General features: G+C 34.9%; 3 protein-coding genes across 4 annotated transcripts; 2 read left to right on the top strand and 1 right to left on the bottom strand.

The window, feature by feature from the left end:
• Positions 1-10,806: 10,806 nt before the first annotated feature.
• On the top strand, positions 10,807-12,864 carry LOC120116092. Its single transcript, XM_039136644.1, has 4 exons — positions 10,807-10,859; positions 11,085-11,202; positions 11,310-11,382; positions 12,519-12,864. Exons 1-4 carry the CDS (start codon positions 10,835-10,837, stop codon positions 12,762-12,764), a joined length of 462 nt encoding a protein of 153 aa, XP_038992575.1. The 5' UTR covers positions 10,807-10,834; the 3' UTR covers positions 12,765-12,864.
• Positions 12,865-16,818: 3,954 nt separating this feature from the next.
• LOC120116137 lies at positions 16,819-18,855 on the bottom strand. Its single transcript, XM_039136692.1, has one exon. The coding sequence runs from the start codon at positions 18,853-18,855 to the stop codon at positions 16,819-16,821; it is 2,037 nt and encodes a 678-aa protein (XP_038992623.1).
• A 2,426-nt stretch (positions 18,856-21,281) lies between these two features.
• LOC120116189 (cytochrome b5 domain-containing protein RLF-like) lies at positions 21,282-24,304 on the top strand. Of its 2 annotated transcripts, XM_039136730.1 has the most exons (7): positions 21,284-21,413; positions 21,859-21,887; positions 22,612-22,711; positions 22,860-23,235; positions 23,340-23,474; positions 23,709-23,759; positions 24,026-24,304. In XM_039136730.1, the coding sequence occupies exons 3-7, from the start codon at positions 22,670-22,672 to the stop codon at positions 24,112-24,114; spliced, it is 693 nt and encodes a 230-aa protein (XP_038992661.1). In that variant the 5' UTR covers positions 21,284-21,413; positions 21,859-21,887; positions 22,612-22,669; the 3' UTR covers positions 24,115-24,304. The 2 variants fall into 2 exon arrangements, with proteins under 2 accessions (XP_038992664.1, XP_038992661.1); XM_039136733.1 differs by lacking the exon at positions 21,859-21,887 and having other exon boundaries at positions 21,282-21,413; positions 22,586-22,711.
• Positions 24,305-25,346: the final 1,042 nt, after the last annotated feature.

Raw genomic sequence — 25,346 nt, 5'->3', positions numbered from 1 at the left:
TTCCAAACTCGTATATAAATCAAAATACAATTACATGCCCCCTAATCACAAGTACCATACTCTGCAACCACGCCGGAAGAACTCCCTTACTGAAGTCGATAGATGCACTGGTATAATTGTTTTAACCTGAAAATGTGAGTAATAGAGTGAGCTTTGGAAAGCTCAGTAATACAGAACTACCAGATGATGCTACATGACATGTAGATAAATGGAAAGCCATATAATTTCCTTATTGAATCATATGTATACCAGCTTGCAGAATAATTTGGGGTTCCCTTAGAAGTTCATAGAGTAGAAGCCATGAATCTCAGTTCATAAGAAACCTTTCAAAGTATGATATTTTCAGGAGATCGAATAGGATGTCTAGTGTGTTCCAACAGTATAATAAAATCATAATAGGTACAAATCTTAGTCCAGTAAATCTCACAATTTTGTAAAAGAGTTTAACTTTTGAAAATCATAGTTTAAACCCTTTTCTGGTACACCATCAGTAGTTCCCAAAATTATTTTCCATATAGCTTACTTTATGCACATAGCAAAAAGAAAGCCGACTTAAGGATAGGCTCTGAAGCTTGTATCCTTAAGCCCAAGTCAATAAGTCCATATAGCTTACCCTAAGCACACAGCAAAGGAAAGCCGACCTAATGAAACATCTTGGGGCCCTCAAGAGTCACATTAGGCCCAGTTAGCTTGATCAGAGCTATTCCATCGTAATTCAATTCCAAAATTCAATTGCACCGTGACACAAATTCCATAAATCCAAAAACATGGTAATCATATACCAGTTCAAAACAAAAATTAGATAGCAGCCATATTCCATAAATTGTCACATTAAATTGGTGCATCAATAAAACAATAACCAATGAATTCGGTGTACCACATATTAAAACCAATAAAACAGTTCAGTAATAAGTAGGGAACACACTAGAGAATCCCAGTATTTCCAGAGGCCATTGTAGTTATCATTTTGGATAACATGAAACTTATGAAATTTGATCGAATTCCTGGAACAAGGTTCTATTGAGGAGAATCGATTACTAACCGATCTAGCCAGACATTTAATGTTGATACATTAGAATCCCACTATATTTTCGTGTGCTTTAGGAAAACGTTCAGGAACCTTTATACATAATAATTCTAAATTCAGATTTACTGCGAGTGATTCCATTACCCAAACAATCAGGGGTATTCATGAATATACTTTAAATTCATAGGATTTCAGCCCAATTGAACCAAATGGGATATTCAGAATCTTTTCCATCTGCGTTACTTGTTTTTTTTTTTCAAACATGACCGAAGTGATTTTAGATGAAATATAGAATCGAAGATTCAAGTCATTTACAATCTACGACTATCGATCATATTATCAAACAACTCGAGTTACACAACTCTCAAACTGATGCATGTCAACAAGTCAATTCATTATCCTTCCAGTGTATTCACTCTTTAATACCATAGTGCAGATCCATAGATCATCCCCATAATCATCACTGAATAAATCTTCCAACGGTCTTTATTTCATTTCCACGTTTCAACAATATCAGGAAATACTGACGTACTTGATCCATGGCTCATAACCCATAATGACAATTCATCATGTAAGTTCAACAGTGTTTCCAAACTCATCAAATCACCTATTTAATCCTTAGTCATTGATGTTACTTAGTTCGTTTGGTAAGCAAGTCTATCCCGATTACTTTAAAGTTTTCCAGAATAATTCAGACGTTTCTGAATTTCAAATACACGTTGTACTTCATTTCATTTCAACTTATTAATATAATAAAGTCATTCTGGTATTCGTGGTTGATTTGACTAACGACTACCCACTTATTAGTACTGTATGCGCTCTAGAGTTGAGCTGCGCCAAGTACTTCCAGAATTATCATCGATCCAAATTTGAGAAGATGAACAAACATTCAAGTGATACTTATATCATTCAGGTAATGATATAGTACTAACGTTGGTTAATCACTTAAGTTGCGTTCCACAACTTTTACTGGTAGCACAACATCCATGTTTATTTGGATTTCTTAATTAATCCAAGACATTTACTTATTCTAGGTCATAAGGGTATTTTGGTCATTTTGGTGCTTAACATTTTTTTCTATTCATTTCAAAGCTTGAGTATATCCATTCATTCCTGAGCTTGGTGACATTCTTGAGTCATTTCCATTCCAGGGGTAATTTGGTCATTTTATAATTCTAGAATATTTCAATCATTTCCTTCCATCCGGTCTTATTATTTAATTCAATCTTATCATTTACTTCAGTCCTTTCGAACAATTCTGTCAGCAGAATACCTCCAATAAATTACTCTTCAAGTATTTACTCCTTATTCGAATATTTTCGGGTCAAGTGTCTTCTCAGATTTTACAAAAGGAATATTATAAATTTTTCTGTACAAAGACAGGATCTTAACAATTAAATTCGTACTTAATCGAGTTAAGTACAAATCCTCAAAGTACTCTCTCATTCAGGGTCAATTCAGACTATTTTATCTCTCAAGGGCATTTTCGTAATTTCTTAACCAAATAATTTCAATATTAGCACTTAACGAAAATAATTATAATTTAGAGATCCTATGATCAATTGCTTTCCCGAACATTCTTTGATTTTGAAATGATTCCTTCACAAACTCTCATAGGATTAAAACCGGTTATCCATAATTTCCAAATAAAACTAACATTTCTTATGCACATCAGTAGTTATATCGGATCAATATGTCTTTTCAGAGTTATTAACCAACTTCCAGGGGCAATTCTTATCATTTTCCAATATAAGGGTAATTTCGTAATTTTATCATATCGGAGTATTCTCATAATTTTTCATCCAAGTATCTTTAACATTTAACCCTTGATGATATAAATATAAGTTACAAATCCAGAGCTGATTTCTTTATCACCAATCACAAACTTGTAATTTAATTCTAACAATTATCAATCTCTTATCTTAGTCATTCGATCCGTATTCAGTTACAGAATTTCTACCACATTCATATCGAGTGAGTAAATTATTCAACTCCACAAAAGTGACCAACATTATCTTATTCATGCATTTACCAATATCAACATGTTCCATAAAGCATAAAGAGGTAGTAAAGTATTACCTCGATTTCCGTGCAATACTGATCGACCATAAAAATTCCATTCGAACGCCTTTGATCTTCAATTCAACTTCCAATAATTCCTCAGATACATATCAACATAAATTATATCAGAAACGGAGCTTAATTGCGATAAACGGATCGAATCGGGTGATAAATTAGTCAAAAATAGCTTACCGGGTTCGAATTTGGCAAAACCGACTTCGGATTCGGATTCAAGACGTCGAAAGCATAAAGTATGACTTTTCGAAAATTTGGAATTTTCGGTCAAAATCAAAGTCAACGGGTTTGACCGGCAATATCGAGGCCTTCGGGTCCGAATTTTGGAAAACGGATTACGAAATCGGATTTGGAACGTCGAAAACTATCAAGATAGGTATACTCGGTCGAAGTCAAAGGTCGTTTAATGCCCGGTCAAAGCTGGTCAACGTTTTGGTTAACTGTAGTCAACGTCAGTCAACGGTGGTCAACAGTAAACGGCTCGATCTAGGCGGCTCGGCTTGGCTCAGCTCAAACGGCTCGGCTCAGCTCAAACGGCTCGGCTTAAACGGCTCGGCTCAGCTCAAGCGGCTCGGCTCAAACGGCTCCTCAGGCTTCCAGACGAAGCCCATTCTCAGGTGGTGGCGCGTGCGGCGCGTGAACAGTAACCCCGTGTCGGAAAATTCCCGAAAAAATTCCTAAAAATTATTTTAAGCGATTTTGAGGCACTTACAAAGATCGGTTCACAATTTTGAACGGCGGAGAGCTCGATTCCAAAACGTCGGAAACTTTGATCGCTTCACCTCCTCACGCGCCGCCGTCGACGGAGACCAAGGATGACACCGACAGACTCGGAACGATGTAAGGAACGCGATGGTGCGGGAGGTGTCGTAAACGGATTACCCGATCATCGTGAATCGATGAAAAACCAACTAAAATCGAGTTATTACCGACGATACTTTCGACTGAAATTAATGACGAACGACAATGATTCACGACGAAAGGTTTGAGGGGTTTTGTTCCTCGGTTGACAACGAACACGATGGTGGTTTCGGTTCGTCGATCGGAGGTCGGACGGCGAGTAGATCGGAGTTGAAAAAGAGGTTGAGGGGAAGAGGAAAACTGGAATTTTCCAAAAAAATATGCGTCTGATGGGGGTTTATAATATCTCAAAAAGAAAAATGGGTAAACCATAAGTTTAGCCACTGAATTTTCTGCCCTTTATAACATGGTCTTCCAACTTTGAAATTTTGCAATTTAATCCTCATTTTCTTCCAATATACCAATTAAATTTACCATATTATAATTTCTTAAAATTTAGCCCCTAAATTGGGGTGTTACAATTCTCCCCTCCTTAAAAGAATTTCGCCCTCGAAATTCATTAATGTCACATAATTGTAGAAATGAAACTTTTATCAACTCTTCCATATCTTCGAGTAGCTTTTTATAGAAATACGGATTCTCCACTAATCCTTAACCAGTTGAGTATACATTCTTATCAGAAATCTTCCTCATTTCAATAAAAGAATCTGAACGAAAATTTTCTCGAGTAATCAATCTCTTCAGAATTCTCCCTCAGTCCAAGTAAGTAATCAAAACAACTTTATCCTTGTGAAATCAATTCAGCCTTGGTTACGTGAATAGGCTCATAGAGCAGCAACATATCTCAATTTTATTTCTGGAGTCGAGTCAGAATTTCTCAGATGAATAACTCTCACATGGCTAAGGTACTTTACTGCGTTAAGACAGATGTTACTGGTATTCCTTTTTGTACAAGTATAGCCTTAACGGATAGAAACTTCGGTTTATTCGTTACAGATAAGGACTCAGCCCTGGAGTTCCGGCTCAGAGAGGTATGATTGCAGTCTAGGGGCATGTACTGATCAGACATATTTTGACATTCGACCGGCCGATCTAACTTGAAAATTTTAACTCAAACCATAGCTCTGATACCACTAAATGTAACACCCCAAACCGATGCGGTTAGCCCGATCCGATTCGGGAAGTCACATTAGGGTCACCGGAGCGACCCACCGTAAAAATAGCGGAAATTTTAAAACTTTTTATCAGAACATGTAAACTTATAAAATCATTTATCACTATTTAAAAATAAAACAGATTTCCAAACTCGTATATAAATCAAAATACAATTACATGCCCCCTAATCACAAGTACCATACTCTGCAACCACGCCGGAAGAACTCCCTTACTGAAGTCGATAGATGCACTGGTATAATTGTTTTAACCTGAAAATGTGAGTAATAGAGTGAGCTTTGGAAAGCTCAGTAATACAGAACTACCAGATGATGCTACATGACATGTAGATAAATGGAAAGCTATATAATTTCCTTATTGAATCATATGTATACCAGCTTGCAGAATAATTTGGGGTTCCCTTAGAAGTTCATAGAGTAGAAGCCATGAATCTCAGTTCATAAGAAACCTTTCAAAGTATGATATTTTCAGGAGATCGAATAGGATGTCTAGTGTGTTCCAACAGTATAATAAAATCATAATAGGTACAAATCTTAGTCCAGTAAATCTCACAATTTTGTAAAAGAGTTTAACTTTTGAAAATCATAGTTTAAACCCTTTTCTGGTACACCATCAGTAGTTCCCAAAATTATTTTCCATATAGCTTACTTTATGCACATAGCAAAAAGAAAGCCGACTTAAGGATAGGCTCTGAAGCTTGTATCCTTAAGCCCAAGTCAATAAGTCCATATAGCTTACCCTAAGCACACAGCAAAGGAAAGCCGACCTAATGAAACATCTTGGGGCCCTCAAGAGTCACATTAGGCCCAGTTAGCTTGATCAGAGCTATTCCATCGTAATTCAATTCCAAAATTCAATTGCACCGTGACACAAATTCCATAAATCCAAAAACATGGTAATCATATACCAGTTCAAAACAAAAATTAGATAGCAGCCATATTCCATAAATTGTCACATTAAATTGGTGCATCAATAAAACAATAACCAATGAATTCGGTGTACCACATATTAAAACCAATAAAACAGTTCAGTAATAAGTAGGGAACACACTAGAGAATCCCAGTATTTCCAGAGGCCATTGTAGTTATCATTTTGGATAACATGAAACTTATGAAATTTGATCGAATTCCTGGAACAAGGTTCTATTGAGGAGAATCGATTACTAACCGATCTAGCCAGACATTTAATGTTGATACATTAGAATCCCACTATATTTTCGTGTGCTTTAGGAAAACGTTCAGGAACCTTTATACATAATAATTCTAAATTCAGATTTACTGCGAGTGATTCCATTACCCAAACAATCAGGGGTATTCATGAATATACTTTAAATTCATAGGATTTCAGCCCAATTGAACCAAATGGGATATTCAGAATCTTTTCCATCTGCGTTACTTGTTTTTTTTTTCAAACATGACCGAAGTGATTTTAGATGAAATATAGAATCGAAGATTCAAGTCATTTACAATCTACGACTATCGATCATATTATCAAACAACTCGAGTTACACAACTCTCAAACTGATGCATGTCAACAAGTCAATTCATTATCCTTCCAGTGTATTCACTCTTTAATACCATAGTGCAGATCCATAGATCATCCCCATAATCATCACTGAATAAATCTTCCAACGGTCTTTATTTCATTTCCACGTTTCAACAATATCAGGAAATACTGACGTACTTGATCCATGGCTCATAACCCATAATGACAATTCATCATGTAAGTTCAACAGTGTTTCCAAACTCATCAAATCACCTATTTAATCCTTAGTCATTGATGTTACTTAGTTCGTTTGGTAAGCAAGTCTATCCCGATTACTTTAAAGTTTTCCAGAATAATTCAGACGTTTCTGAATTTCAAATACACGTTGTACTTCATTTCATTTCAACTTATTAATATAATAAAGTCATTCTGGTATTCGTGGTTGATTTGACTAACGACTACCCACTTATTAGTACTGTATGCGCTCTAGAGTTGAGCTGCGCCAAGTACTTCCAGAATTATCATCGATCCAAATTTGAGAAGATGAACAAACATTCAAGTGATACTTATATCATTCAGGTAATGATATAGTACTAACGTTGGTTAATCACTTAAGTTGCGTTCCACAACTTTTACTGGTAGCACAACATCCATGTTTATTTGGATTTCTTAATTAATCCAAGACATTTACTTATTCTAGGTCATAAGGGTATTTTGGTCATTTTGGTGCTTAACATTTTTTCTATTCATTTCAAAGCTTGAGTATATCCATTCATTCCTGAGCTTGGTGACATTCTTGAGTCATTTCCATTCCAGGGGTAATTTGGTCATTTTATAATTCTAGAATATTTCAATCATTTCCTTCCATCCGGTCTTATTATTTAATTCAATCTTATCATTTACTTCAGTCCTTTCGAACAATTCTGTCAGCAGAATACCTCCAATAAATTACTCTTCAAGTATTTACTCCTTATTCGAATATTTTCGGGTCAAGTGTCTTCTCAGATTTTACAAAAGGAATATTATAAATTTTTCTGTACAAAGACAGGATCTTAACAATTAAATTCGTACTTAATCGAGTTAAGTACAAATCCTCAAAGTACTCTCTCATTCAGGGTCAATTCAGACTATTTTATCTCTCAAGGGCATTTTCGTAATTTCTTAACCAAATAATTTCAATATTAGCACTTAACGAAAATAATTATAATTTAGAGATCCTATGATCAATTGCTTTCCCGAACATTCTTTGATTTTGAAATGATTCCTTCACAAACTCTCATAGGATTAAAACCGGTTATCCATAATTTCCAAATAAAACTAACATTTCTTATGCACATCAGTAGTTATATCGGATCAATATGTCTTTTCAGAGTTATTAACCAACTTCCAGGGGCAATTCTTATCATTTTCCAATATAAGGGTAATTTCGTAATTTTACCATATCGGAGTATTCTCATAATTTTTCATCCAAGTATCTTTAACATTTAACCCTTGATGATATAAAATATAAGTTACAAATCCAGAGCTGATTTCTTTATCACCAATCACAAACTTGTAATTTAATTCTAACAATTATCAATCTCTTATCTTAGTCATTCGATCCGTATTCAGTTACAGAATTTCTACCACATTCATATCGAGTGAGTAAATTATTCAACTCCACAAAAGTGACCAACATTATCTTATTCATGCATTTACCAATATCAACATGTTCCATAAAGCATAAAGAGGTAGTAAAGTATTACCTCGATTTCCGTGCAATACTGATCGACCATAAAAATTCCATTCGAACGCCTTTGATCTTCAATTCAACTTCCAATAATTCCTCAGATACATATCAACATAAATTATATCAGAAACGGAGCTTAATTGCGATAAACGGATCGAATCGGGTGATAAATTAGTCAAAAATAGCTTACCGGGTTCGAATTTGGCAAAACCGACTTCGGATTCGGATTCAAGACGTCGAAAGCATAAAGTATGACTTTTCGAAAATTTGGAATTTTCGGTCAAAATCAAAGTCAACGGGTTTGACCGGCAATATCGAGGCCTTCGGGTCCGAATTTTGGAAAACGGATTACGAAATCGGATTTGGAACGTCGAAAACTATCAAGATAGGTATACTCGGTCGAAGTCAAAGGTCGTTTAATGCCCGGTCAAAGCTGGTCAACGTTTTGGTTAACTGTAGTCAACGTCAGTCAACGGTGGTCAACAGTAAACGGCTCGATCTAGGCGGCTCGGCTTGGCTCAGCTCAAACGGCTCGGCTCAGCTCAAACGGCTCGGCTTAAACGGCTCGGCTCAGCTCAAGCGGCTCGGCTCAAACGGCTCCTCAGGCTTCCAGACGAAGCCCATTCTCAGGTGGTGGCGCGTGCGGCGCGTGAACAGTAACCCCGTGTCGGAAAATTCCCGAAAAAATTCCTAAAAATTATTTTAAGCGATTTTGAGGCACTTACAAAGATCGGTTCACAATTTTGAACGGCGGAGAGCTCGATTCCAAAACGTCGGAAACTTTGATCGCTTCACCTCCTCACGCGCCGCCGTCGACGGAGACCAAGGATGACACCGACAGACTCGGAACGATGTAAGGAACGCGATGGTGCGGGAGGTGTCGTAAACGGATTACCCGATCATCGTGAATCGATGAAAAACCAACTAAAATCGAGTTATTACCGACGATACTTTCGACTGAAATTAATGACGAACGACAATGATTCACGACGAAAGGTTTGAGGGGTTTTGTTCCTCGGTTGACAACGAACACGATGGTGGTTTCGGTTCGTCGATCGGAGGTCGGACGGCGAGTAGATCGGAGTTGAAAAAGAGGTTGAGGGGAAGAGGAAAACTGGAATTTTCCAAAAAAATATGCGTCTGATGGGGGTTTATAATATCTCAAAAAGAAAAATGGGTAAACCATAAGTTTAGCCACTGAATTTTCTGCCCTTTATAACATGGTCTTCCAACTTTGAAATTTTGCAATTTAATCCTCATTTTCTTCCAATATACCAATTAAATTTACCATATTATAATTTCTTAAAATTTAGCCCCTAAATTGGGGTGTTACAGGTCCACCAACTTTACGTTGTTGGTTTGTTAAGTACTTTAACTATTAAAAGTTACAAAAGAATTCTCTGACTATAAGATTTTTTTGGTCAAGTCCCCCGACTATTAAAAGTTACAAAATCTCATCGGACTATTCATATGTTTCAAAAACGTTATTCTCCGTTAAAAATTGATGTATGTTTGAGTTAAACGTTAACCTATTAACTGAGATATGATAAAATCATATTTGAATGGCGTCTATTGGTATTGTCGTTGTTTTCAAACACTGACTTGCCATCATAATGTTTCAAGCACTGGTTCAGAGACATAATGTAAACATAGATTCGATCCACATAGTACAACTAAAATGATTATGTGATAAAATTTTATTATATCCCAATCAAAAAGTTAATGTCCATCTCAGACGACTGTTATTTTTTTAACAGAAAATGATGAGTTTAAAACATATTAATAGTCATGTGATCATTTTGTAGCTTTTAATAGTCAAAGGACTCAACACTATAGTAGTGGGACCATTTTATAACTTTTAATACTTAAGGGACTCAACAAAGCAACTCCCTATAATTGGGGGACCACTTATGTACTTTACCCTTTAAATTACACCTGATAATTATTTGGTCGTTTAAATCACAATCTTTTTACTAGTTAACTCTAATTTTATTTGATTAAACCTTAAATCAAACTCATGAACACTTCCACAAAAAATACACAATCTTATTCGTATGGACGAAGCTATGCTTTATCATGGACCAGTACCGCCTCCCAATTTTTTTTATTATTAAAGAATATATACGGATATATACATACTTAGACCCCTTAATTTTAATTTATTTTGATTTGTTCTTCATTTTTTCGTTAATTACATTCTATCTTCCTTAACTTGATATCCTGGCTTCGTGTGTAACAACTCCTAATAATTTATGGAAAACTAACTAAAACCCACACAAGAAATGAAAAAATCCAAAGGGTTTAGAAAAGCATAACTTTTTTTTGGAAACTATTCTCCACCTAAATAGATTCTTTTCTCCGCATGCATGAAATCTTCAATCTTTCCAAGGGCATTGCTTCATGCCTAGGGTTTTCCAATGCAAGATACTCTCCCTATAGGGCAAGTTTCATTGCTTTTGGGGTTCACATAATTCCTTATAAAACCCTCTGTTTTAGCCTCAATTGCCATACAAAACACAATCTTGTAAAGAAAGAAGAACAATATGGGCCAAAGCACATCATCTTCTGGCAATTCTCTTTAATTTCCTTATGATATTATGAATATATTTGATTAGTCCCCGATGAATACAAATTAGCATCTGTTCGAAAACTCTTAATCATTTAATGATAAACACTCATATGTCCCTGCAAAAGATGTGTTCGAACCTATATGATATATATATATATATATATATATTACTTTCATTCTTGCAATTCATACCTATCTGATCATTTTCTTGTCAATGGATGCAGGGAGCACAAAGCGTAAGGATTTTGATTCTGTCATAGAAAAATGTTACAAAACTTATTTTAAAGAAGAGAAAGATTGGACCTTAGCTAAGTTTTATCGAGCAGTGTGCGAAACCGTCGAGTAAGTTTATGAGTTTGAATCCTCTTTAAACGTACAATATCTTTTGATTTATTTAGTTCGACGTTTATATATGTATATAACATTTTTTGCTATGGTGTTTTTGACAGAGAAATCAACAAAAAGCTTGGAAGCACTCAATTGAGTATACCAAAAACCACAACGCTCGAGCTTGCCTACGTGGTTAGTGTTTGAGTTCCTCCTCTTACTCTAATGCATGTGAATCAATTAAGTTTTAACACGGGAGACACCAGGACAGACGCATGATTTTGTATCAGGAGTACGGATCTTTAAGAATTATATTATAAATTTAAGTGGTGCAAAATTATATCATTAAAAGGAAATATAAAAGAAATACTAGTTGTGAGCATTTGACCTAGTTTGAGTTAACGAGTTCCATTTTATAACTCAGACTTTATATGATTTTTTTTATTCTAGTCGAGTTCGTGAAATTCGAGTCAAGTCGAGTTGTTCGAGTTTCTATTTAAATTAATTGTAAATATTTAGAGTTAATTGCATCATATGTCCCCAAGCTATGATCCTCATCTTAAATTGGTCTATGAGCTTTTAAATACTCTAATTTCATCCCCAAACCATGGTATCCATGTTAAATTAATCCTTAAACTTTTGGACATTCCAATTTCATCCTTAAACTATGTCTCTCATTCTAAATTGGTCCCCAAACTTCTAAATATTTCAATTTCATCCCCAAATTTATCCAAATATATAATTAATTTTAACTGTAGTTTAACCTGAAGTTTTATTTTTTTCAAACATATATTGGTACAGCATGGTCTAAATATTTTATTAACGGAGAATGTGATTAGTGTATACATATAGTTTGGGATGAAATTGAAATGTTGAAACAAGTTTTGGGACCAATTTAGAACAAAGGATATAGTTTGGGGATGAAAATAAAATGTTCAAAAGTTTAAGGATTAATTTATAATGAAAGTCATAGTTTAGAGATGAAATTGAAATATTTAAAATTTGAAGAACCAACTTAAAAAGAGAATCATAGTTTAAAGGCATATGGTGCAATAACTCAAATATGTACAATGTTAAGGTACTAACTAATTTTAATTCAAACATGTTAATTATCCAAAAAAAAAATTAATTCAAACAGCTCTTTATAACTAAATACAACATACATATATATTTTTTTATCTCTTTCATATGATATAAATATATCATGTAGAGTTGTGAGACGCAACTCTGAACTCATTATTCGATTTGTTCAAGTCCTATTTTATATTTCAAACTTTATTTGAAACATTTTCAAACTGAATCGAGTTATTCGAATGTTGTGTGTGGTACAGAGATACAAGGATGCTGCGGAGGGAGAATTATCAAAGGATGAGTTTCAAGAGATACTGCAGGAAGTGCTTATTGAGAGTGGATTTTCAGGGATTGGAGCCAAAGACATTTTAATGTACCTATTTGGGGTGCCTATCACTGCCTTGATGCTCAAGCGGCAGGCAAACCTCAAAATCCACGACGATATCTTTATCCCCGCCGTCACCTCCGCCACCGTCTTCCTCCTTGCTAAACTCAATAAAATTTGAAACATTTGTATTTCATGAACACAGAAAAACCTCTCCTTTCTGTCTGGTTTATTTGGTCAATGCTTCACTTTAATGGGTAAACTACGCATTTAGTATATAACTATAAGTTTTGGTTCGTTTTCATTTGAACCTACTAATAATATCTCAATAGGAGTCAATTTATGTTAAAGTGATGTGACTGAACCTCAAATATCAACATGGTATAAGAACTAAAACCAAAATTAGACCAAAATAAAACCGGATAAATTACACGTTAAGTATTTAAACTATCAATTGTGGTCCGTTTTAATACCTAAACTTTCAATTTTTTCAAAACCATATATAACGTTTAGTTTTCATTTCACATAAGGTAATTCTTTAGTTAATCGTGAAATAGAAATAAGGAACGTACAACACATTTTTAATGATACAACCAGGACTTAAGGCAAAAGAGCCAGTGTGGGTGACAGACGCTCATTTACCATTAGGAAGGTACACAAACCGAGAATTCAAGCTACAAGGAACATGATCAATCAAATTATGAAAATCAGAACAGATGTGATCAGTGGCACCAGAGTCCAAAATCCAAGTAGAAGAATAATTGACAGACAAACAACAAGAAACAATACCTGTCATATTATTAGCAGCAGCATCCTGAGGGGAGCCTTTGTGTAGAAGTTTCAATATCTGCTGATACTGAGCCTGAGTGAAACTAGGAGTAGCAACAGATCCTTGTGAAGGCAAAGTAGGCTCACTGGCAGAACCTTGTGAGGAAGAATCAATGAAAGCTGCTGAAGAATCATTTCGTTTTGTAAATTTGAAATCATGAGGGAAACCAATGAGGCGATAACATTGATCTTTCTGATGCCCGTTAACTTTGTAGTGATCGCAAACGCCATTGAATCGTCGACAAGATCCAATGGAGGTATTAGAATAGAAAGATGTAGAATCTGCCAATGAAGAAGTCGTGGTGAGATGAATCCGGTGAGACTCTTCTTGCAATATCATCGAATAAGCTTGATTTACTGAGGGCAGAGGTTGAAGAAGTAAGAACTGCTTCGAATAGCGGAGCAAGTATCATTAAGACCCATCAAAAATTGAAACAACCTCTGTTGAAGAATATGCTGTAAATTGCGTTGTGATTCAGGACAAGTACATGTAGAGAAAGGAACTAAAGCGCTGTGTTCGTCCCATAAGAGCTTCAACTTAGTCAAATAAGAAGAAATAGAAAGATCGCCCTGAACAAACGTCTCAATTTCTCGTTGTAGAAAAAAATCCGAGATCCATCAATCTTATCATACCGTTCATGAAGATCTTGCCAAACCAGAGCAGCGCTGGAAGCAAAGACTATACCAGCAGATAACTCCCTACTAACCGTATTAAGAATCCAGGAGAGTACAATGGCGTTGCAACGATCCCATTGTGAGTGCAAAGATTCTTCAAAATCCTCACGTTTACAAGAACCATCAACAAAACCTAATTTGTTTTTTTACTAGAAGCGCAATCTTCAACGAGCGACTCCAAACGCTGAAATTCTCTATACCAGTGAGTTGATGAGAGACAAGAATGGAGACAAGATTCCTTTACCACGAATAAATACTTAAACCAAACCCCCGTCTCAAGCAATAAGAACAATTCCTTTACCACGAATATCAATCCCGTCTCAATAAAAAACAATAATTTTTTTACTACGAATACCACTCAAAGCGAACTTACATCAAACTTCAAATAAAGAACAAATGAACCTTTTCATGTAGACAAGATTCGTTGATGTTTCAATAAGAAATATCGTTTTAAATTAAATTAGTACTTATTTTATAAATATGAGATATATACAAGTTAATATATATTCAAAAATTCTCAATCATTTAACGATAAATATTCATATTTCTAGTGTATGCGAAGCTTAAACCAAAGACCTTAAAGGATAATGAGTCTCTTAACTATTGAAGTCGTTTGATTTATGCAATTTAAATACGTATTAGATGTCGAATAATCCTTTACTATTTCTCTTATAATATAAACTTCCTCTTTATTAAAACGAACTTTCACCTTGATGGCCATTTCATGTAGGCTTGATTTGTTAATGTATAGATAAGAAATATCATTTTTTTTAATAAATTTGATGATCACCAGATCAAAGGAGATTGGATGGGGATAATCGTCCTTTAAAAATTTAAATTATTACGTATTTTAGGGTAAATTATACATTTAGTATCTAAATTATTAGGTTTGGTTTGTTTTATTACCTAAACTTTTAATTTTTTTTCAGAATTATACCCAACGTTTAGTTTTTATTTCGCTTTAGTACTTCGTCGTTAAAAACTTAACGAACGAGCTAGCGGCGCATATCTCCAGTCAACGAACCATCAATCCGAACGGTGGACCACGCGAGAATGATGATTCGAATAATATAGTCCAATTTCAGGCCCATCAAACGGTTGATGACGAAGATCGAAATATGAAGAAATCGAAGATTCCATCATCGATTTGAAAAGATCGAAGTGTATTCCGGTGAAACGGAGGCCGGAATCATGTTCAAAGGGGTTAAAAAAGTTGCGAGCTAGAAAGTTTAGCCTTCATCGATTGACGGATGATACATACGAGGGTTGTCGTCCGTTAAGTTTTTAATGGCAGAGTATTAAAATGAAATAAAAACAAAGCGTTATGTATGATTTTAAAAGTATTAAAATCTATTAGGTTGACATTGTTTATCCCTTTGTAGCTAAGATTCATCAAAAGAAAAGGTTTCCCTTCCTTTAAATGCTAAAATTGTTAAATATCATTTTTGGGGGGGGGGGGGGTGAACAGTCAAATGATAAGCGGAAATGTAAGTATAGTATCGTATGGATCAAATTGTATACTTATTTAAATAAATAATAATTTAGATTTAAGGTAGAGTATATTTAAAATATAGGGTAAAGTATACCGATGGTCCTTTAGTTATAGGGTATTGTTTTATTAAGTCTCCCAACTATTAAAAGTTTTAGAATAGTCTCCCGACTATAATATGCTACTTTGGTGAGTCAATCGACTATTAAAAGTTACAAAATGGTCACTCGACTAGTCATATATTTCAAACCCGTCGTTTTCTATGTTAACCTGCTGATTGTGATATAATAAAATATGATCCTAGAATCTCAAACGACTATTATATTCATATCTTAATCATCATGTTAATGTCTAGCTCAGACGACCGCCAATTTTTAACGAAAAGTGGCGAGCTTGGAACATATGAATAGTCGAGTGACTATTTTGTTACTTTTAATAGTTGAGTGAGTCAACAAAGCAACACTCTATAGTTGGAGAAACATTTTGTAACTTTTAATAATCGATAGACTTAATAAAGTAATACCCTATAATCAATGACCATTTGTGTACTTTACCCTAAAATATATTGACTAATGTTTGGATATGAATGGTGATGACAAGAGGTCGGGTGGGGTCGAATTTTTGGTCAGTTCTACCCGACCCAAAAACATGTATTCTCCATCCCAACCTGTCCTTGTCTGAAAATTATATATATTTCACCTGACCCAACTCGAATATATATATATTCTGTTCGACCCGACCCGACTTGATATAAAATAAGAACTTAATTATTATTATTTTAAAGAAACTACATTATATCCTCGGGTCGGGTCAGGGTGAAGTTTTTTCACTCTCCACCTGACCTCAATCCCTTAAAAAATTCGAACCGACCTGACTGGAAGTCGATTTTTTTATAAAAATCAAGTTCAATCAAAACCCGTCCATTTCGGATTAAATTGTCACCCCTATATATGCAGAGTCCAAAGATCCCCTACTATTGATGTCTTTAGAACAACTAATCTAAAAGCATGCCACTAAAAAACAAAGAGCTTACAACGAGTTTGAAATTTATAACCAAAACAACTTTAGCCAAACGATCAGCCTCTGTATTGCATTCCCTAGGGACATGCTCAAACATTACAGCTTGCTAATACCATAAAAAATAATACAAAGACAAGGGAAAATACAAAACAAAACAAAGCAAAACCACTGTTTTCCCATACCAAGTTTGCTAATCAAGTGGTTTAATAAGCTGCTTCATACATCATTCATCATCAGTATCAACATAACCAAGAACCATTTTTATGCAGCTCCAATGAACAATATACTTGCATCTGTCGTCTCGACACTCGAGGGCTAGCTCTTGACACGGCTTCTGACAGATAACGCATCGAGGGTAGGAATAGATCTTCTTGACGAAAGTGAGTGGATGTGGATGATCCTTGTACGTGTACTTGCTTCCAGCCATGATAAATTGGTACTTTCCGATGACGCATTCGAAGTGCATGGCTTTGTCACAAGTTCCGCAATGATAGAACAATTTCTGTGGATCTCTTTCTTCTTCGCAGATGTCGCAGTAGTATCGTAGGGGATAGTCATCGGGATCTCGATAAGTAAGTGTCAAAGAATGTTGATCGCACTTGTGACGAGCGTCGCGTGGTAGCGTGACACATCTCCTATCCAAAGCAAATGTGCAATCCTTACATTGGAACATCCCTTCATTGTACCTTGAATCTTCACAACAACCATTGCACTTGCCTTCATACTTGTCATCAAAGAAGAGGAAATATGGCTTATCCGCTTGATATTCGAAACTGTGAGGTATTTTAGCACATCTGAGGCACATGCGATCGACGTCGTCATCCGATTTGTAAGAGAAACCATTGCACTCGTAACGACAGTGATTGCACCGAAAAACACCATCCGTGACAATGCTGAAGGGCTTTGCATAATGCCACGGTCGACACTTTCTCGGTAATTCGGCACATGCCTTGTCGAGAAAGAAATCACAATGTTCACAATAGTAAAATGATGATAGGATAGGTTGCACACACCCATTGCAAAATGTATTATCCTTGACCTCGTCCGAGAGTATCAAGCTGTGCTGATAATGACTAACGTGTTCTATCTCCGTAGCTATTACTTCGTCCCCGACATTGATTTCCTTGATCTTACGAACGATGCAACTCTTCAGTTCATACAACCAATCAGATGGCTCGACTTCGTCTGGATTTTCTACCTCAATCACACCATACAATGCCCACTTATCATAGACACACTTGACATGGATAACGAAATCGCAGCCTGACCTAGAACAATAGAAACTCCCGTGCTCGGTGTTTATTTTCTTGTAACAGATTCTGCAATCCAGAGTCCGAGAATTATTGTGATCGATACAGAGCGAAAAGTGGTGCGAAATGGGATGGGAATGGAGAGTAAGTCTAATGTGGCGTGACAATGAGATGCAGTCCTTATGAACTTGAATGTTGCAGGTAGAACAAATATAAGACACATGATTCCCCTGGTTGCCACATGCATCGCAATCGAACGGATCGTTCGGTTTTAACAACAAAGAGAACGGGTGATCATGATGAGATTTATCTTCTATAATGGACGGTGGCCAGGCACATCCGGCATGGATGTTGAATCCGCAAGGGATACAACGATAAAAGAATCCCTTCCGAGTGCTTCGGCACAGGCTGCAAACAGAGGCGTCGGCATCGAGATCGAGCACAAGTTGGTGTTTACGGTGGCAAGGGTGGTTGATTTTAGGGGCTAGTTCAAGACATTTTTCATGGACAAACATTCTACAATCGAAACAAGCATAGGAAGGATTCGTTATTGGGGCGAAACAGCCAACGCACTCGAAAGATCCGATGGGATTAATGGGAACCAAAGGATGTTGGTGGGCAACATGGCTGATCTCGACGAAGTCTCCAACATTAGTGTAGTGTGGAAGCAAAGCGCAATTCGAGTCGATATAAAATTCACAAGATGAACAACCATAAACAAATCCCTTAACCTTTTCGTTGCATAAGTCGCAATCGACTTCTCCTTTCCGATACTCCGACGTCGGAAGAAGGAGAAGGGGGTGGTCGCGGTGTGTGGGGTGACGAATCTCCTCCGGTGCCTCCGCGCATCTCTTGTGGAGGTAAAAGCCGCATTCCGCGCAACTATAGCTCGGACTCGACACCACTTCGGCACAGCCAGAGCAGTCGTAACTGGCGTCACTTGGATCGGTGGAGTCTCCGGTGAAGATTAAAGGGTGGTTGTGGTGGCTCATGTGGTGAAGCTCCGCCATGTTCCCTTTCCGATAAATTTTTTTCTGTCAATGCTTGGCTCCAACTATTCTTGTAATGCTACTTCCAGGCAGACTCAAAATATTTTAAAATTAGAGGGCTCACATGGAAATGGAATAATTTATATCATATTATAATATTAAAACTTCAAGTTGATCCTCACAACTTGAACATTGAATATTAAAATCTTCATCAGTTTGTTAGTGATATTAATTTTATTTTTAAGTCCTAACTTTTAATTATTAGTATTTAATTTATTATTTAACTGAGACCAAAATGATATCTCTTATTAGTACAACATTAACTTATGGACTTACTTATAATATCTCTATTTAACTAAGATTTTAATCCTATAATATCATGTGTTCTCTCAATTCATAGTATGACAATGGCAACAAGAACACATAATAATAGTTAGGGCTGTAAACGAGTCGAGTCGAGTACCGTAATACTCGAGTTTGACTTGATTCGAAAACTCTAAAATGAAGTTGACTCGATTCGACTCAAAAACTCGAGAGTCTAAAATTTTCAAGCTCGACTCGAACTCAAAACCATGAACTGATGCTCGTAAAAGCTCGAAAAAACTCGAAATAAAAAAATCTTAAACTTAATTCGATTGAAACTTCAAACTCAAACTCGAACTTGAACATTAAATACATGAAAATGTTAATATTATTAATAATTTATTTTTTTCGAACTGCTCGCGAGCTTTTCGAGTCGAGTATCAAGTAGCTCATTTTGGCTCGTTATGAGCTCGAGTCGATTCCATTCAAATCGAGTATTTATCGAACTTTGACTGAATCAATCTCGAATAACTCATGATCTATCTCATCTAATTTATGTCTCTAATAATAATAAAACAAAGGTAATATCACACACATGATATAGGTGAACAATATAGTTTGTTTAAAAATATATATTTATAAAAATATTTAATGTATAATCATATATATAAATAAACGATGAAGAACTTGTATATAAATTTATTAATTTTGTATTCAATCATTAAATGTTCGTTTGTTTAAAAAAAACAAAATCCAGAAAATGAATTCCGTAAAATGAATTATATTTCCTAAAAATATTTTTTGAAAATCATTTTACGATGTTTGGATGATGTTGTGTAATTTATTTTCCACTGGTTGATAATTTTTTTAAATTCTTTATTATAAACATCAAATACAATGAATAATATTATTTATTAACAAAATAATAATATTATTTTTAAAATATTAGAATAATTTATTTAAATATTATTTATATCAATATTATTATTAAAATATTATATCTACAATTTTATAAATAAAAATATTACGAAAATTATATTCTATTAAAATAAAATTATTATAAATTATATTAATTATTTATTAAAATAATATTATTAAAATATTAAAAATTATAATATTAAAATATTAAAATAAGAATATTACATTATATTTTAAAGAGTATATATTAAATAATTTAATAATATTATTTTTACAAAATTAATAAATAATATTAATTTTATTAATAATTATCATATATCATTAAAATAAAAGTATAATATTATATATTATAATAATATGATTATAACAATAAAATATAATATCATATTATTAAAATTATCAATAAATATAATTCAATAATTAATAATTTTATTAAAATGATATTAAATTAGTATATTAACATTACATATAAAGTAATAATGTTTTGAATATTTATGCTTTGAAGTGATAAGTTCGTTAAATGACTTACGAAACATCAGATGATAAGTCATTTTTCACCCACTAATTACCCACCATATTAATTTTGGATCATTATGAATTTGGTATAATTTTAGATATTATTCTATAAATCTTAAGATTTTATAAGACATAACTTTTAATTTAATCAAATGTTATAATATAATTTTTTTTAGAATTGAAGATCATCACTTGTATAATCTGTGAAGTTGTCATACGAATATAGACAAATACAGGTGAATACGAGATATGTGGTGGATAACCAGTTGAGTAACAAGCGTGACATGAATTTGAGAATATAACATGGACGAGTGAAGATTTAAAAATTTTCTTAATAGATGATGGATAAATGGTGAATACAAAAATATTAGATCAATATAAAAATGAGGGAAGATATATATGTACTGCCTCGTGGTTTGCCATCCTATTGGTGATTGAGTCCATGGTCGTATAACGGGTTCGATGGTAAGGCTAGAGAAGATGCGGTGTTGGAAATGGACTGGTGGCGTTATGTAGGAGAGAAGGCAGTATTGGTGACAAAATCAATAAGATTTATAGCTTTGTGACCAAAATTGGAATAATCCTATTATTTAGTGACTAATGGGATAGTTTACCCTACATTTAGCCCTTTTAAAAATGATCTTTTCCTGTCCAATCCCAATTCCAGCCGCCGTCTACGCCGCCCCCATCCCCAGAATTGCTCCAATTTTCCATCTATTATTTCCTCGAAACCTCTTCTTCGTATTTTCGATTAGTTTATTTTCCCCTAAAAATCACGTATTTGATTAGTTTATTGTCGGATTTTCGTTACTGTTTCCTAGTCGCCGCAAAAACTCAATTGGGTACGTAAATTCTTCACCTTCTGTTTTCTATATGTTAAATCCGTATTTGAAGAACTTGAAATCTATCCCATTGGGTGGCTTGATTATTTTGTTGATTCTAATATATAATCTTTGATCGCCTTCTCTCTTTCTTTTGCCTTTTAGATTTTCTTTTAATCTGATTTTAGAATATGAATTAATGAGATGAGATGACAGCATCTCAAAATGCAGTGTCTTTGAATGGATTAGTTTATAGTTGTAAATTAAGAATCGGAATCCAAGTTGCAGCGGCTGAGTTTCTTGAGCCAGTTTCCTTTACTTAGAAACTGGTTTTTGAATGTTTGGAAGAAAAGCTACGTGTATGACTATTCTTCTAATGAAATTTAAGCCTGAAATTTGGGTTTAGCGTAAAGTTTTGTTTTTGTATGCAATTTGTGTTTATTTCTCTCTGATTGTGTAATTGCAGATGGTGTTAAAGAGCTTCTGTAATTGTATCACTTTAGAGAAGCTAAAATTAGAGTGAAATGAGTTTATGAAATCGTCCACGTCATCACTTTCACGACACACAGTTGCCATGTCATTGTCCTGTTAAATCACTAACGACAGTGTTATAATTGGATGTAAAACATAACATTAGTGCTAAAATTAGAAGTTTGATGGTATAAATAAGTCATGGTTCAAAGTTGGATGATATTTGATATAGTTTGCCCTAAAATTAATACATCCCATATCAGCAGCCCCTGAAAGAAGTGGTCGTAAGGTAATCTGAGGCCTTTGCCCCCAACCAGTAACGCCACACACAAGTTAAATGAAAAAATGAAAATGAACCTATGAAATAATCTATGAAAAGTATATCTTATGGGGATTTAGCCAAATATCAATTAATGAGATGTGATGACAGCATCTCAAAATCCAGCTTCTGTGGATCAGATAGTTTGTTGTTTAAATTAAGAATAGGAATCCAAGTTGCATTACAAAGAAACTGGTATTTGAATTTGGAAGCAAAGTTAAGTGTATGGCTATTGTTTTAATGAAATTTAAGCTTGAAATTTGGAGTTCCAAGTAAAGAGTATTGAATCGTTCACTCAACCTTGGTATTAGCGTAAAGTTTTTTTTTTTTTGTAATTTGAGCTTATTTCCTTGATTGATGGCATTCTTTTATTGTCTCTCTGATTGTGTTTGTGTAATTGCAGATGGTGTAAAGAGCTGCTGTAATTTATCAGAGAAGTTGTTGCCTGACTTGATTTTGTAAATTTTGAATCTTTTTTCTTCATATCATGGAGAAAAACAACAATGATAATGATTTTACCTTTTGTCAGGTAAGTTAAAGTTCTATAGTTTTCATGACCTTGCATTATATCTTTTCGCTGCGTGTATGAACTTAGTTTATCAAGAAGAAGTATTGCTCTTTGTAATGATGTTTTTATTTTATTGTAAGAATAGTTAAATTTATGGTTTTTGGTTTAGGTTGGGTCACTGACCGATCAAAATGGTGTGGAGGAGAATAATCTAGCAGCTGATGTTGGTAGTATTGCCATTAAAGACGAATCGTCAAACTGCAGTGACGATAATAAGGATGGTGGTTTTCCCTGGAAAGATAAACAGCCACATCAGGTTAATGTTGGTTCTTTGAGTTTCACTGTTACGGATGCTTCACATTTGAAATCATCGGGTGAATCATCAAGAGAAGTAGCATCCGGAGATTCGGGTACTCCAGCCAAGAATGAAGAAAAGCCAAAGAATTCTACTAGAAAGCCTGCACCTCGGACCAAGGTTCCTTTCGAGAAGGGTTATAGTCAAATGGACTGGTTTAAGCTTACTCGAACACATCCTGACCTTGCAGGTATGATGTGAAATCGCCTCTAGGACTCCCTCCCCCCAATGACCTCAAATGGTAACACTAACTGCATTTCTCTTCTATATTTCAATGTAAATCATGTGTTTCAGGATTGAAAGGGCAGTCAAATAAGAGGCTTATTTCAATGAGTGAAGTTAAGCAAAATCAAAAAGATGGTTCCATGTGGACTGTTCTGAAAGGACGTGTGTACAATATATTTCCATACATGAAGTTTCACCCTGGAGGTTTGTTCACGACTTTTCATTTTCCCCTTAACTTTGAATCCGTTACCTCATAGTTTCTAGCCAAGCATAGAATTTGACGACATTATTATTTATGGTGGAATCATTGAGCTTAGATGTAACCAGGCAATTTTATTTTCCTATATTAGTTTTGTCTATGAATTTTGTAGTGTAATAATATATATATTTTGTCTAGAAAAGTCTATTAAACTATTTTGACCATATTATTTTTCTCAGGTGTTGATATGCTCATGAAGGCAGTGGGAAAAGATTCCACATCTTTATTCAGTATCCTTTAATAAAATCTATGTGTGGTTGAGGTCGAGGTAATGCTGATTTTAACATGTTCTTCAGTTGAAATAATGTTTGCATAACATTAGACTAAGATTAGATACCCTTAGTGGAGATGCTTGAAAGCCTAGCTTAAGATATAGGACAGTCTTATAATCGATGTCAGATATACGTCTATCTTTTTATAAAAATGGTGAAAGTACGTGCTGTTATTCTCCTCGTGTTGTAACTTTTAAAATTATACATCCTTAACCTGTGTCAAGACAAATACCATGCTTGGGTGAACTTTGAATTCTTGCTGGAAAAATGTTTGGTTGGTATTTTGGATGATAGTGAAGGCAAACAGACGTGATAAAACCCGCTTCTTCCAGACTCGGCCTCGTTGTTGGCTGTTGTTATTGTTCTTGGTGCAGGAAGAGGTATGCTTATTATCCGTAGTTGGATCATGTCATTCGATTCTATAGATCTGAATTCATATTAGACGGTAAATGGAATAAGTTGTACTACACATGCATTGCTGCAATGTGATATTTCTAGCATCATATTAGCCTTTGATTGAATGGTCCATTGATACTAAATTTTTTGGTTGAAGAAAATAATATCGACTAGTGTTTTTATGATCAGTTGTATTTAATACAATGTTGTTTTTGGTTCTATTGATGCACTGATTCTCGATTTGATTTGCATGGCGGGTAGTGATAAATCTTCTCGACGAAAGCGAGAGGATGTGGATGATCTTCGTGTGTGTATGTACTTCCGGCCTTGATAAATTGGTACCCTCCAATAACACATTCGAGATTCATATAATTGTAAATCTTTTCTTCTTCATATATATCACAATGATGTCGTAGCAGATAGTAATCAGAATCTTGATAAGCAAATGTCAAAAGAATGTTCATCGCATTTATGCCAAGCAACTGCATTTCATATGCAAAGCAAGTGCACAATCCTTCCATGTGTGTGCCAATTCGGTCCTAAAACTTGTACCACAAGCATTGCACTTGCCTTTACGTGTAAATATTAAGGACCAACCCAATAATTATACCTTTGTTTTTAACTGTCACGTCATCCATTCCCTTAAATATCAACAATTAAATTATTGTCAGAGAGAAAGTCATGGATTTCCGACGACCTAAAGGTAGATTCTTTCCCTCCCGATAGTGAGATCCCGAACGACACAAATAGTCGAAGAGACTACCATAGAGGCTAACCTTCTAAGGTAACCATTCTAAGCTCGGTTTCAACGCTTCTTTTTTTTTTTTTATTGGTATTGATTATCTGTGTAAAACCGAGGAGGGGAAGCCAATGCTTACAACGTTTTTTCCTTCGAAAAGTGGGGACCTCCCTTTCTTGGTACCGTTCACTTGGGTTTATATAACCCTTTTTACAATTGATTTTTTTCCACTTGTTTGCTTATGGGTTGCTCATGTGGTGAATGCCATGCATGTTGCTGAAGTTGGCTTTTCGCTTACTTGCTCTTGCATTACCTATGAGGCCACGTGCCTGGCGGATGCCATTCATAGAATGATGATGGAATGGGTAGGAGCACTTATCAAGCAAGTCGATCATGAGTTGAACATTGCT

The sequence above is a fragment of the Hibiscus syriacus genome, unplaced genomic scaffold (genome assembly GCF_006381635.1).
Source record: "Hibiscus syriacus cultivar Baekdansim isolate YM2019G1 unplaced genomic scaffold, ASM638163v2 tig00000913_pilon, whole genome shotgun sequence".
Lineage (NCBI taxonomy): Eukaryota > Viridiplantae > Streptophyta > Magnoliopsida > Malvales > Malvaceae > Hibiscus > Hibiscus syriacus.
The sequence above is the reverse complement of the archived record's forward strand: the minus strand, read 5'-3'. Positions and strand labels throughout refer to the sequence as shown.

Bases quoted from the DNA above. Each gene is read 5' to 3' on its own strand.
- LOC120116092 (XM_039136644.1), top strand. From the start codon at position 10,835: ATGGGCCAAAGCACATCATCTTCTG. The intron at 10,860-11,084 runs GCAATTCTCTTT...CAATGGATGCAG, and splicing joins CCAAAGCACATCATCTTCTG to GGAGCACAAAGCGTAAGGAT. The intron at 11,203-11,309 runs GTAAGTTTATGA...TGTTTTTGACAG, and splicing joins GCAGTGTGCGAAACCGTCGA to AGAAATCAACAAAAAGCTTG.
- LOC120116137 (XM_039136692.1), bottom strand. From the start codon at position 18,855: ATGGCGGAGCTTCACCACATGAGCCACCACAACCACCCTTTAATCTTC.
- LOC120116189 (XM_039136733.1), top strand. From the start codon at position 22,670: ATGGAGAAAAACAACAATGATAATGATTTTACCTTTTGTCAG. The intron at 23,236-23,339 runs GTATGATGTGAA...CATGTGTTTCAG, and splicing joins AACACATCCTGACCTTGCAG to GATTGAAAGGGCAGTCAAAT. The intron at 23,475-23,708 runs GTTTGTTCACGA...TATTTTTCTCAG, and splicing joins CATGAAGTTTCACCCTGGAG to GTGTTGATATGCTCATGAAG.